The sequence below is a fragment of the Micrasema longulum genome, unplaced genomic scaffold (genome assembly GCF_059751315.1).
Source record: "Micrasema longulum isolate JH-2025_06_02 unplaced genomic scaffold, ASM5975131v1 h1tg000147l, whole genome shotgun sequence".
NCBI classification, from domain to species: Eukaryota; Metazoa; Arthropoda; class Insecta; order Trichoptera; family Brachycentridae; genus Micrasema; species Micrasema longulum.
Genome location: NW_028277353.1, coordinates 715,791 through 730,706, shown reverse-complemented (window position 1 = coordinate 730,706; position 14,916 = coordinate 715,791). Strand labels below are relative to the sequence as shown.

General features: G+C 31.4%; 1 protein-coding gene across 1 annotated transcript; it reads right to left on the bottom strand.

Annotated features, from left to right (window-relative positions):
* Positions 1–9,890: 9,890 nt before the first annotated feature.
* On the bottom strand, positions 9,891–14,490 carry Urm1 (Ubiquitin-related modifier 1). Its single transcript, XM_088242600.1, has 3 exons — positions 14,269–14,490; positions 14,112–14,196; positions 9,891–10,676 (listed from the first exon to the last, which is right to left on the bottom strand). The coding sequence occupies exons 2-3, from the start codon at positions 14,193–14,195 to the stop codon at positions 10,422–10,424; spliced, it is 339 nt and encodes a 112-aa protein (XP_088098726.1). The 5' UTR covers position 14,196; positions 14,269–14,490; the 3' UTR covers positions 9,891–10,421.
* Positions 14,491–14,916: the final 426 nt, after the last annotated feature.

Sequence of the window (14,916 nt, the reverse complement as noted above, 5' to 3'; positions counted from 1 at the left end):
TATTTTAACAAAAGGTCCGACATGCAGTTATCTTTTTTGCACAGTATCGGGGAAGCATCTGCAAGATAGTGTCAGAAAACAATATCCAAAAACCTACTTGATAAAATTCCCTGCCACCGCATATCCTCACGATTTATGTAATCCGATACACAAAAATAAAAATACGTACATATCTAATTTGAACTAAACAGAATAATTGATATTAAACTTTCGATAGTGTTCATTTAATCTACATACGAGTATATACTAAAATCTACCATTAGCAAAGCATTGCCGGATTCAGCTAGTATATTATATACAAGTATGCATTTTTTAAGCGATCGATATAACATTTTTACCTAGATAAATTCAACTATTGCACTACTTAAATCATAAAATTAAGGAAACATTATGGATGGAAGTCATATCAAACATAATTGTATAATAATTAATGTACCAACAATAGATAATTATTAAAATCACACTGAAAAATTCTAATTTACTTGAAGGTGAATGGACTGACTCAGTTAAATCACACATTTTAAAATGCCACCCGCACTTAAAATAAAAAAGAGAAAAACCCATCAATGAATGCATTAAAAAGAGTGAGTAGATTTAGAAAACAAGATTTATTTTATATTTTTAAAGGAATAATCCGCTAAGCATATATTTAAGAGGCTTGTCAGCAGTACACCACACACCACCAGAAGTTAAGAAAAAAAAAAATCTTTTTTTTTTTCGCAACTGGCGGGAATCGAACAGTTTCACAGTTAGCCGTCTAACCAACAGCGCCACGATACCTGTCCTTAATTCAGTTTTAATTTGTTTACGACTAAATACTTCGGCAAGTTTTTTATTTTTTAGCACAATTCAATACTATGTGCTAATACTACATTTTAATAGCATTTACGCATATTAAAGATGGTAAATTTCGAGATGGCATTGAAAACCGTGACACGATTTTCATAGTCTAAGGCCGTTTTCATACCGCAGTAAAAATCCACCCGGAACGATAAAATAAGGTGGATTGATTTTTATCGTATATTAATTATTTAAAGAAAAAAAACAAACATATTTAATAGCAGGTAAACGCAATAACCAGTACGCCATGATGCCGACTAATCTCTATTAGATTTTCTTTGACAAAAAATTTTGTTGTGAATAAAAACTATATAAATAAAACAAAAGTTAAAATAATACACAAGTATCCACCCACTCTAATTTTACCAAGCGGTATGGATTTAAACGATACATGAGAAATGAAATCAATAATAAAATACATTGGTTTTATAAGGCAAGACCTAGTATATTTTAATGAGGAAGTTCAGTGCTACGGAAATTTGATGATTTTAATGAAAATAAATTACTTTGAACTACGTCAAAAGTTCTTCCGAATCAACCAATGATAGTTTTGTGATAGATTTCCAGTTTCCGAGAAGCCAACCCACCAATCAGCAGAAGTCACCGATTCGAATTTGTGAGGTCACTGGCGGAGTAATTTCAAAATTACAAAACTTTAAAAAATCACAGCGCTGATAAAACGATACATATTTTTTTTTAATAGGCTTAGCTTGATAGTATATAAACTTATAAAAACAAATAAAAAACGCACTGAATTTACTTTTTAATTTTGTGGGTTAGCTAAGCCGTATTAATATATTCTGATAAATAGCTTTCGTAGGTTCTGAGGTAATTTCTATTATCAATTATCACATGCTTTTTACACGTGTAGATAAAAAAAATGCTGATGCTTTAATTTAGTAGTCAAGAAGAGGTAGATAAGTTATATATACCTACCTGGGCCCCGATTACAATGGGAAGTAAACATTTATCTTTAATTTTATCTATGAAGTAAAATTAAGTTTTCTGTATGAAAATCAGAATATGCATACATTTTCCTATTTTAAACATGTTCAATTATAGGATTTCGCGATTTTGCGTTCAGAATACCACCCCTGTTTATTAACCCTCTTAAACCTGATTTAAATCTGGCAGTTGTGAAAAACTTTTGTAATAAGATAATTATTTAAAAAATTTCGTTGTTTTTTTTTCCATATAGTTTGGAAGTTATTGCTATGTTAGTTTGAACATACGTTAGGTTTCAAATGGTGTTATTTTACACTGGTATGGGAAATAAATACCAGTTGCAAATCCATTTAATTATAATCCATTTAAATATAAAAATAAGAATTTAATTTTAGGTCACAGGCTAGTTGGCATTTGACCTTATACTGCAAATAATAACTGAAGGAATCAGGTGCTCTTACGAGAGTCGAACTGTCGAAATACGAATGCCATTTTAGGCGAGATTACGGATTGCAACCTAGTGGACAAAAATAGACACCATGGAGAAGATTACTAGTAATTTGAAAACGGAAATCCAATATTATTATGTGATTTATTAAGAGAAAAATAAAATCGCCAAGTGAGTGGTTCTTAAATCGCCAAGTGAGGAATAATCGGCGTGTGAGCATGAGAAGATGTATGAATGTGGAGGAAGCGAGGTATGTATGCAAAGACAGAGTGATATGGCGTTTTATCCTCTCTGCCTACCCCTACGGAGAAACATCGTGATGATTTGTTGTTGTTGTTGAGTGTTTGTTTGAACATACATACGTACTCAATGGGTTAAGCTAAAAGTTTCTAGTTTAGTGTAAAAAAAAGTCGTATCTACTTTTATTGTTTTTTAAATTCTGAGGTATCTCTTCACGAAAGAGTATCGAAGTTATCCATGGTTCTATTTCACTGCATTCCTCGCTGGGGACCTATAGTTCCCAACTTATAAGGGATGGATTCACACTGACCTATTTTTCAAGCTGAAATAAGGTTAGATCGAGAACTTGGTCATTTTGGAGAATGTCATTTTTATGTTCTAGGTGGATACCTGAGACAGCATCAGCACGGACTGTTTAACCTCCTGGCTTCCAGAACCAACCTATTTCTGGTCATGACGATAGGAAGAGCAGTCAGGCAGCTGGACATAACAGCATCACTTTGGAGGTCGGATATTTTACAACAGTGAAACTATGTTTAAGAGGGAAATACTATTGCTGTTGGAGAGTATTGTGCCGTCATAATATTGGGCCATTGCTCTAGGGTTCCTGGCCTGATATGTTGTTCCAACGAGGAAGTTCAGTGCTACGGGAACTCGGATAAAAATTGTTTTCTTACACGCGGTAAAAATTAAATCATTTAATTGTAGGGCGAAGTTTCTCGAAAATGTATAAAAAAAGTAATAAAAATACGTTTTGATAAAAATTAACTACTTTAAAACGTCATAGGTTCTCGTCAACAGCTGTTTAGAATAGCCAGTCAATTTTGTTGCGATAGATTTCTGGTTTTCCGGGAAGTCATGTTTCGCGTGTTTTCATACGCACGGGGTTCTCTTTTCAAATACCATCAGAACTTACCTACTGTCGAGAATTTATGACGCCACGGGCGGAGCAATTACAAAATTTAAAGAAATCAAAGCGCTGAAATACATACAACTATTTTTTTTGGCGTAGTTTGACAGTCTATTAAAAATATTTTTAAAAATCACAGAACTTTTTCATTTGACGCCTTAAATATTTTGTTTTATTTGTCACGTAATTTAAGTTTTATAAAAAAATATACATACATAAAATAACAGTTCCACTGAATCCTCTGACAATGACTGACAATAAGACTCGTGACTGTTGAGGTAAACTGGCAGGAACGCCTAGTTCATAAAACACATTGAAAAGAGGCTAGTTTATTCGTTCGGAATCACAAACAGCTTATTGAAAACAACATGGCGGATCAGGTAAATATTATTAAAAAAATGGTCTTGAACGTTGTACGTCATACATGGTCTCCCTTAATCGTCTGAACACGAATATGAGAAGTAGCAGCTACCAGCTATATAGCAGTAAAGTGATTCTGAACACTCTGTAAATATTGAAAATATCATAATGCATGACACCTGTTCTCCGAGAATATTACTATGCAAACAATTATTCAAAATTTACGTTTGATTCATAAACAATAAATATACTGTTTGCCTACTTTGTGTGTACGTCAGGAAAAAATACGAAAGAGCATTCAATATTTTACACATTAAGTGGGTATGTTTGCATTATGAGCATATAATTTTCATATGAAACATATTTTGTACTTTGGAAAATGGCTTTTATTTTATTTCATTTAAAAAAGTATGAATTTTCATGATAAATGTGACGGTAGAAATTTATTTATTTAAATTATGAAAAATCAACAAGCGTGTTCAAAACTTCCAGAAAAAATATTACAATTTAGTTAATAGAAGCAATTACATCAATTTAATTTCATATTGATAAGAAAAACAACAGAAAAGACGTATTACGTAAGACGTAGTTTACCGTTGTACTAACGTAAGTTGTGTTATATTATATAAGTAAAAGACGAGTGATACTTTAATCCACAAATTTGGAATATCCAGTGACCGCTTTCATCGCTTTCGCGACATCTTCGAGACTGGTATCTTTATTAAAGAGTTCAATGTATTTATACAAAACAGAGGTTATTCCAAATTCCAAATCATTTACATTACAATGAACTTCCATCAAGAATTTTCACTTACAAACTTAAATGTTTTATAAGTTGTGTTAGTTTTTTCCAAATTGAAAAATTAACACTAAAAGTAAAAACAAAATGGTAAAGGTTATTCGCATATAATTAAGAACAGTTTCTTAATTCTATGTAATGATGATAATACGATGCACAAAAAAACATTTTTTGAATATAAAAAAAATGAAAATCACTGGTCTTCCTCAATCAGAATTAACTTAAGATAAAATAACAAAAACACAGTAAAATGTACATAAATTAATTACTCTATGAACATGTCGTTTTAGAGTATTTTATAAATCATATTTAAACCAAACATATTATATAAAGAATAAATAAATAAATGCCATACGTGAACAAGTGAATATGTAAAACAAGTCAATTACCTTCTTTAGGAAAGCGATTTTCAAAAATGTATTGAATGTCAGTTAATATTATTTTAGTATTATCAAAATCCAGTAAAAAGAAATAAATGGGTAGAAATTTTAAGGAATTTAAGGAAATAATCTGATTGGGATACATTATAAACGAAAATTGTTTGTACGCATTAAAAACAAAACTTTTTTGCACACAGGAAAATAACATCCTTACATTTTTTTGTAAATGCATTCTCGGCGAACGTAACCCTGGTGAACGATGAATAAAACATTTACGCTCCTAACTTTTTTCTACTTAATAAATAGACGATCAATATGCTCATGGCAAAGATCTTACTTCCGCTGAAAACCGCAATTAAATCGGTCCAGTAGTTTTTCAGTCGAGAGGACACACATACGAACATATTTTTAATATATGGATTAAAAATAAAAAAAAGTGTTCTCACTAGATTAATCTATGCCGAGGACGCTTTGCAATGTACTTTTTGTTTTTACAAAAGTGAATAAACATATTTACAATGTTTGATTATGTCCAAATGCTTGCAGACTGGCTGGATTTCCTCCCTAGGGAGTTGTTCATATTTAAATTTATTTCAACAGAGAGGGAAAAAATTTTGTGAAGGGAATATGGAAGTCTAGGCATTTACAGGGCTTATGACCTGTCATTGGCTGGTTTAAGTGGCCACTTTACACACTGTGTAACATTCACCATTCTGCCCATGTTTGAACATCCATGACAGGTCATAAGCCCTGTAAATGCCTAGACTTCCATATCCCCTTCTCAAAAATTTTCCCTCTCTGTTGTAAAAAATTTAAAAAAAAGTTTTTTTTATGCAAGTATCTTTCGATATATATTTAGTTTTTGTACAAATTTTGGACCAACTCTTCTTTTGACCAGTCTGATTTTTGGTTGGCTGGAAGATATTGCTTTTAGCAATAAGTCCGCCAAAGTACTAGTCTTTGTACTTGAATATTTGAAGAGCGAAGCCACGGGTAAAACTTAGTTCCATTATTATACATAATAGATCGAGTTAAAATGGATTTTAGCAAGGATATACAATGATTTCAAGATAACGTCGTAAAAACCATTTGTTTATAAAATGTATATTATTTACTTTGTGTTTTGTACCTATATGAGATTTACTCTCCGTGATTCTCTCAAATGACTTGTATAATACTTTACTTTTTATGTAATTCTGAACTGAAGAAACCCCGCTGCTAGGCAGTTTTTTTTTATCAATATAATAGGTACAAATAAAACTAGTTTTCAATGTCATTAGCGACGATTGATCTTGACCAATTAAACGCACCGTTATTTGAAAAGTGGTTTTGTATGTAATTTTATACAATATACAGGTACGAGAAATAAAATAATATTTTAAACAATATGAAAACAGGTGACACTGCGTCAATTCCTGGGACTTATCTTACGTAATAATGATTATAACGTCAATCAAGTTTGGTCGTATCTTTGCATTTTACGTCATGAAAACTCTGACAGAACAATTATCCGATAATCGGGTTTAGGTGAAGGGATTTAAAAAAAAAAATTCAAACGCATGTTTCATTTGAAACCTTTCGGGTCTGTTTAAAAATCAGTATTAAAATATTTTTTTTAAAAGTCCTTCAGATGCCCCAGCATCAAGTTATTTGAGGGATTCGGGGTTTTAGGCAATTTAATATTTTAGAATTATATTGCTTGTAAAGGTAAATTATTCTGCCGATTCCCTCACAACCAGGAGTCAAACTAGAATATGAGTCATGGGGTCTAACCACAAATTCTACATTCGGGCAGAGAACTTTTAGATTTTTGGGACCCAAAATATAATAAGTTATATTGCCCGAATCATAGAATTAAGAATAATCCAGAAGGAACGTAGAATCATATTTGAATACATCGGACTGTGTCCAAAAAAACCCCACTTTACCCCATTTTCGCCGCGCGCATGCGTGAAGTCACCGCGTAATGTTGCCAGATCGCAAAAAATATAATCATAACACAAATGTAAGATAATTATATATAAAAAAAAACAATTAGTTAATTTCTCTAAAATTTTATTGTACGCGCGGAAACATTGATTGACACAACAGAGTAGATAAGTAAAGGGTCATTCAATAAGAGTAATTGGATTAATGAACTTTGAACATTAAAAAAAAAAGTAAATTTTATTTTACGTGAAACGGACATTTTTATAACTTAAAAGATAACGTCGGTCAAACGTTCACCACGGCGTTGTTTAATCCAAAAGGTCCAATTTTAACTAGTTCTCTCATTGGATGAGAAAAGAAAGAAAATTTGACTACCCTGGCACCACTAACAAAATGGCCATTTTGTTTTATTTGACAATCTGACAGATGGAAACATAATTCATTTTTAAGAAATGCATTTGCTACTGACACATGCATTTACTACTTACACATGAAATGTGATCCCATCCTGTTTCTTTAAGATACCACGAAATTTTTACACTTTAAACGACACAACACGGCATAGTTATATTCAAATCAGGAGTTGCGTACTGAGCGACGTTTACAAAGAAACTAATGGATCAAGACGTAAAACTACTCCTTTAGGAGTAGTTTAGTCACCTTCTGTTTGATGCGCGTATGCGGTTTCTGGACTATTCTTAATTCTCTGGTCCGAACATTGTAAAACCATGACCCGGATTCAATTGAATAAATTTGTTAAAAAAAAAATGGTTAGTGGGTGTCGGTAGAGGGAAGTCAGAAGAATAAAAACATATTGATAGATTATAGTATAGATAAGTAAACTTGAATAACAGTAGATTATTATTTGCACGGCATATAAAAAATATCTGCTTTAAATCTTGTATCTATTTAGGCAGAATTCACGTAATCCAGAGAAAACTATTGCCACAAAAATGTAGTAGATTATCGGAATTTTTTATGTTCATCATCACCATTCTCTTTCCACACCTAGTGGTGCATAGGGAACTGCATTAGTACAGCATTTTTTAAATGTAAATAAACCATTATTATTACTATTTCTATTTCGATCGTCTAGTTTATTAGTAAGACATCTCCGAATTACAAGTTGAGCGATAGTAAGAAAATAAATATTTTAGAAGTATCCTAAAATCTAATATTGTGAATTTGTAGGTACACGAACAAATAGTTTTTTTCCCAACCAATGCGCAATGCTTAGAGTAATAACACGCTACCATGAGGAAGTTCAGTGGTTTTATTAAAAAAAATTATTTGTTAATAGACTATTAAACTACGCCAATTTTTTTTTCAGCGCTATGATTATTCAAAGCTTTGTATTTCTGAAATTATTCCGCATGTGACTTCAGAGGTTCTCTTCCGCTTATTCTCGGTCAGTTCTGCCGATTGGTCCATGTATAAATTTTCAAGAAACTTCGTCGTACAATTTAATGCTCTAATTTTTACCACGCGTAAGAATACATTTTTTATATCCAATTTCCCGTAGGGGTGAACTTCCCCATTCTGTAGAAATGTTTTGCAATTATTTTTTTAGGAAATGAACCAGATAGAGGAAAACACCATCATCATTCCCCTTTACCACCCATTTGTGCATAGGTCACTGCATTTATAAATCAAATACAGCGAATTTCGATCATCTGTTACATGAAGGTAAGGGGATCAGTTCTACGCTTCGGGTGCCATATAAACAATTTTAAAAAAAATGCAGTTTAAATAACTTTTATAATCAAGGATGGTGGGCGAGCTTATCTTTGCTAGATTTCCTCATTCAGAATTTTTACCTGAGAGTATCCATATGGAGTCGAAAACAGTCGTCCAGAGTTCAGTGCCTGTTTTTTTCTGGGTCCAGACGGATAAAATAGTTCTGTATGTAAAATAAAACTGCTTTCTTAAATTGATTTTTTTTTTTTCGGACTTGCTTAATAAAAAACTGTACGATCTATTTATTTCGAAGACATTTCACACATTATTATTTAATACGTATTAGAGGCCAGACCGCGAAAATCCGTCGGAGCAGATTGAAATTCAATTAATACACAATAGGGAAATGTCACGTTTTTTTCTACATTTTTGAAATAATAAAGGTCGATGAAATACTGTCCACTACAAAATATTTTTTTGCTAATTATTAGTAGCATAAAAAATACTTTTAAATTTGGAATTTGGAATTCCCGCAAAAACGGTAATTACATTGGCCACGCCCCTAATACGTCACGATTTATGTTTGTTTGTTCCTGGCCATTGACATTTGTTCAGAACAATATCACAAGTCTTGATGTCACAACAACCAAGGCCGAACACGTCGCATTTTTCTAGTAACGTACTTTTATTAAATTTCTTTTTTACATTTATGTATGAAAACATTTATCCACAATATCCATATTGATTTTGAAAATATAATCAATTATTCTAAATCCATTTCATATATTTTTATCGGTATTCGTAGTTTATTTTCTTATTCAACAAGACGGGTTGGATTTCACTGCGTAGGGAGTTATTAAGATCAACAGAGAGGGAAAATATTTTTGAGAATGTAATATGGAAGTCTAAGGATTTAAAGGGCATATGAGCTGTCATTAGATGGTTTAAGTCACCACTTTACACACTGTGTAACATTCAGCATTCTGCCTATGTTTAATTTATAGGGCTCATGTTGTCATTCACAATTTTGCCTCTGTTTGAACACCCTATTCCTTTGATTCTTCCACCTTTAGATTTTTAGAAGTAAAAAAGCAGAACTTTCATTCATGTGAATGAGATCGATTCTAACGATTTTTTTCACGCATCTACTAGGAAACTCTTGATAATTACTAATAAATTTGAACACTGACTTCCTAAGACCAAGGCCGCGATTACAAACGCTATCTTCATCGGTACATATCAAAACGATAAAAAGCAAAATCGACATTTATGTACGAAAATGTGTATTTTTGTATAAAAATATTAGGTACCTTCGTCGTTAACCTGTAATTAAAACATGTTTAGAAAAAAAATAATTATAGATTGAACTTTTTCAATTAGTTTATTTCAAAACGTGTTCAAATTAATTTGTCTAATTACATTAGCAGCGCCCTCTAAGATATATTCTTATAAACACACTGCCTAAATTTCAATAGTCTAAGACCCAAACCATATTGAAACCATGTTTTTTTGCATAGTAAATTTAATGCAGACATTATTTTGTACTAGTTAGTTGTTAAAGGTGAAATGTGCTGATGAGATTACCAAAGTGCTTTCTTCCGAGTGAAGAATTGAGATCATCTTCTGTTTCCCTTACTGTATCAATTTGACATCCAAACTAGGTAAATAGTATTTTTATGTTTTTATTATTTATTATTTACACACAAAAAATGCATCATTTACCTCCTGCACAGTCCTTAAGATGAGTCAGGAGATAGTGGGCATTGGTTTCCAAGTGAGTTCATCAAATTTAATCTTATTTCCATTCTATGAAGTCTGATTTGATATGTCATGCTTCAGGGGCTAATAAAACATGAATTAGTTTATGTTTAAAAATGATAAGTTTATTATTTATTAACCACCGTGAAGTGTTGAAATAAAAAGTATTGAATCACGAGGCTGGATTTGATATTCGGCTCCTCCACAAAGTTCCCAGTCTTGTTGGTTGATGAGTACAAGGATTCCCGGTCTGACAGAGTCTTGCTGAAGAAACAGTTCCGGCCTTTCCCGAAGCATATTTCTTTCCATCCATCTTAGGAGATGCCCCACGGTCCAACAGTTTGAGAGTGAAGATGAATTAAGGAATGTATTTACGGGTGGCAGATGAACCTTTAATCAAACCGGAATTAAATTTTATCAGCATTCACTTTATAGCGAATCATTTTTAGGTGGCTAGAATTCCATTCGTCCATGCATTTTGTAGCTGCAACACATTTGTTCATTTATCTTCTGTGTGTAAATGTCATCAACGATCTAATTCTTTCAAAATTGAATTTTGTAAATATTTAATAATATAATTTCATAAATAGGGTATAGAATACCAACCCTCGGTAAGCTTTGTAGCTGCATAACATATTGTAATCTAGCTCTTATTTGTACACGGTTTCTTTGAAAACAAAAAATCAACTATTTATAAAATAATGTAAATGGAGGCTAGATTTCATACTATCCATGCACTTTGTAGCTGCAGGACATGATGTAATCTAGCTCCTATCTGTTATTAAATTGTATTGTAATTGGAAATGAGGAATGAGAATCCCAACTGTCTATGCTCTATGTAGCTGCAAGTCATGTTGGAATACGTATTGGACAGCACCCTTGAGGTGATTTTCACAAAAATGGCGCTGTTTGAACTATTAATACTAAAAATAATTAGTTTGCAATTTTGATTATTTATTTAATATTTAATATTCAAATCAAAAAAGCCTTTAGGTTTGACATTATAAATCTTTTTGAATTATTTTTCTCATTATTTTTACATTTCTTTTCTTCTTAACTTTTACATTTTATTTCTTAATTTTCCCTTTATTCTTTTTCCTTATCTGTTTCTTCACCACCTTAATTTATTATATTTCAAAATAGCTATAAATAAATAAAACAATAAAAAAAGATGAATTTAATAAAATAATAAACTTCATTGTCTGCTGTATTAAAACATATAATGATCATTTGATGATTTTTAATGAAAAAACTTGGAATGTGCTTAATAACGTGGCTAATATAGATCTTAAAGTTTATAAAGAGTGGTTGGATCAAAGTCACTTGACAATGAATTCAGAAAAAACCCACTACCTAACATTCACATTAAACAATAGAAATATACAAAACCATTCAGACCTAAAATCTCACGACAAAAACTGCGGAGACCATACTAACTGTTCTTCTCAATGTGTTACCCTGACCAAAAAATCTAAGATGAAATATCTGGGAATAATAATCGACCAAAATATTAAATGGAAAGAACAAATAGATTCAATGTGCAAAAGACTAAGAAAATTATTCCACATATTTTTAAAGCTTAGAGGTATTTTATCGACGGATCAATTAAATACAGTTTATTATGCTCTAGTACAGTCAATCATTCAATATGCAATAGTTGGATGGGGAGGGGCTTATAACGCTCATCTTAGACCCCTAAAAGTTCTACAGAAAAAAATCATTAAAATAATACTTTATAAACCATCCTTGTTCTCAACTACTGAACTGTTCAAAGAATTTAATGTTTTAAGAGTGGAGGATATCTACGGAAAGTGCTGTATGCTCCAGGTGCATAAGGAGAGCCTCCCATCGGACCGTATTACGGGAAGGTTGAGAACAGGATGCCTCGCTCTACAGAGAATTAAAACTACCACGGCCAAACATCATTATACTTACATAGGACGGAAGCTTTTCAATTATTTACCACAAAATCTACATCAAGAAATAAATTACGGAAAATTTAAGGATAAATTAAAGAAAAGCTTCTTGACATAATTAACATTAACTGTATTTTGAAAAAAGTGATGTATGTTCAATATGTGTCTGTGTTTATAAATTTTGTGTTTTTATTTAATATTTTTAGTGTAATATTTTCTCAATTTTTAAAATTGTTTAATTTTTTATGTTTCTTTTTTATGTTATTTTGTAAACTTGCCAAACACAAGAGCTAGACTCTTTTTTGGCAAGTTCAACCTTAAATGTTCCATTTTTTTACTGAACGTATTGTTTATTTATGCTAATAAAGGTTTTTATTTAAAAAAAAAAAATATTGAAGTCGGGTTGTGGTCCTGTGGCTAGTGTCTCGGACTCACGGATCAAAGGTCCGTGGTTCGAATCCCACTCTACCCCAACTTGATTCCCATTTTCTAACAGTGAGTTATTTACAACTCGTTGAAAATGGCCCTCAAAATAAAATATTTGGGTAAATCATAAGGCTAATATTTGTTTGTTTTTTTTAATTTAAATAAATTAAAGATGATTTATTACTTGAAAACAAACACTTGGACATAAGTACGGAAGATATAGATAAAACAACCAGTATAAAAATAACCATAAAAAATTAACAGTACTTTCAGGCATTTCCTAATACCTACCCAAGTGAAACAATTTTTTAGAATGGCACCCATATTGATACAGTGATATCTTAAATCAGCCCATAATAGGTTTTAGGATCTCTGTCGAGTACTAAATAATTTTATTTATATTGAGTTGCAGTGTAGATCACTTTAAACATGTACTGATAGAATAATGGTAAGAATTTAAGTGATTTAGTTACGTATAGTGTTAATGCGTATAAAACAGTATGCAAACAAAAACAATGGTAGATTTAGTGCAAGCGGCTGTCATTGCACATATTCTTATTGCTCGTTAACCGTGTCAGACTTCTCATATTATAATATTACACTTAATATACATGTTGACAAAATGTAAAGAAATGCAATGCCAGAGTTTTTGGTCAGGAGCCGCCTGTGGTCACAATGTGATGTAATTGTTTTAATAGAATAAACACTTTAGTATTATTAAGAACAAATGTTTTATTTCAAAGGAGAATGGGCATCAATATATGGAACCTGGTACCGGCACTGATTGAAATAAATGATGTATCGTTTGAAAGGTATTTTTGTGTAGAATAAGAATAACCGTGGCGCTAGTCCCAATTCACTGTCAGATTAGAGTAATCCTACCATGAAAAGTTATTCATTTGGGTACATGCCTGAACTTTTCAAAAGCATTAGTGGAACCGTAGCCCACACAAAGAGGCTCTTTTGAATAAAAAAAAACCAGTAGACGAATTTGTGTTTTTTGTTTAGTAGATAGATCACCGCTAACTTTAAAAGTACTGAAACGTTTTTGGTGTTATTTTCATACTTTACTGGTTATTTTTTAAGCTTAAAAAATTATAAACATCGGTGAGGTAGAAATGGAGATAAAATTTTTAAATTCTATTTCTCGTTAAAAATCCTGTATCTTCTGAAGAGGATATTTCAAAACGGACAAGTTATACGGGTTTGTCGTAATAGTCTATTTTTGTTCACTTGAAAACAGCTATTCAACGATGTATGATTGGACATGGGTACCAAATCTGTACCAAAACGCCCATCATCCTTTATACGAAGTACTTGAGTTTACAAGTTTATTATGTATGTTGTCAACATCGGACCGATGTTGACAAGATTCTCTTTTTTCTGCAGTTTTTTATAGGCAATATTTTCAAAAAAAGATTTAGACACTGATTTAAAAAATGTGTAGCAAAACTCAAAAGTTTTTTTAAAAAAATACAATTACCTCTCTAGATTTGATTTTATCAAAAAGGAGTTCAGCTCCGCCAGCGAATTCTATTGTTATTGGTAATGATTCATCTTCTGACATTCTGTAATACAAATATAAACTTATTATTACGCCACTAAACGAAATGTTTAATACCGTCATAAATGAAAAGTACCTGGTAAATATTGTTGTAAATTGATAGGGTAATATTGCAGACAGTACTTATCGCAACATTTCAATTACTTATTTAATAACAAAGGCCCGAAATAAAAATGTATACACTTTTTGTCAAGATGACAAACGACTGAGAAGTGAGGTTGTGTGTTAAGATAGTTAAAAAATCTTGTGATATTTTTATTGTCCAGATAAAGTACTCAAAAACGGGGTAGGTTGATAATTTTTGTTTCTAGAAAGAAAATTACTCGATAAAATTAACCGGGGCAACTTATAAACCTGGGCACATCGATACATGACAGCAAAAATTTTATTGTCTTTGAATTTCATAGAGTTTTAACCATCGAAAAAAAAGAAGATTGGAAATTCGATCAACTGCGAGCTAAAATTAGATGTGTATTATTTTCATAAATTGTCTATTACAGAAAAATTCTTCTTTCAGAAAAATATATACGAAAAATACGCATTTTTATTTTTTGTAATTAAAAAATATATGGTAAATTAGAAGAACTAATAATATAGAATATACATGAGCAATAATATTAAGGAAATACAAAAATAACATTTAATACTTTTAAAAATGTATTATTGAATGTTACAAATATAATCTATAAACAGGATAGCGATTAAAAATAATTGGAAAAAAATT

What these genes read in the sequence shown, in the direction of transcription:
- Urm1 (XM_088242600.1), bottom strand. Translation starts at nt 14,195, where the DNA reads ATGTCAGAAGATGAATCATTACCAATAACAATAGAATTCGCTGGCGGA. An exon ending in ATAAAATCAAATCTAGAGAG is followed by an intron (nt 10,677 to 14,111) that starts GTAATTGTATTT and finishes GTTTGATTAAAG; the next exon opens with GTTCATCTGCCACCCGTAAA.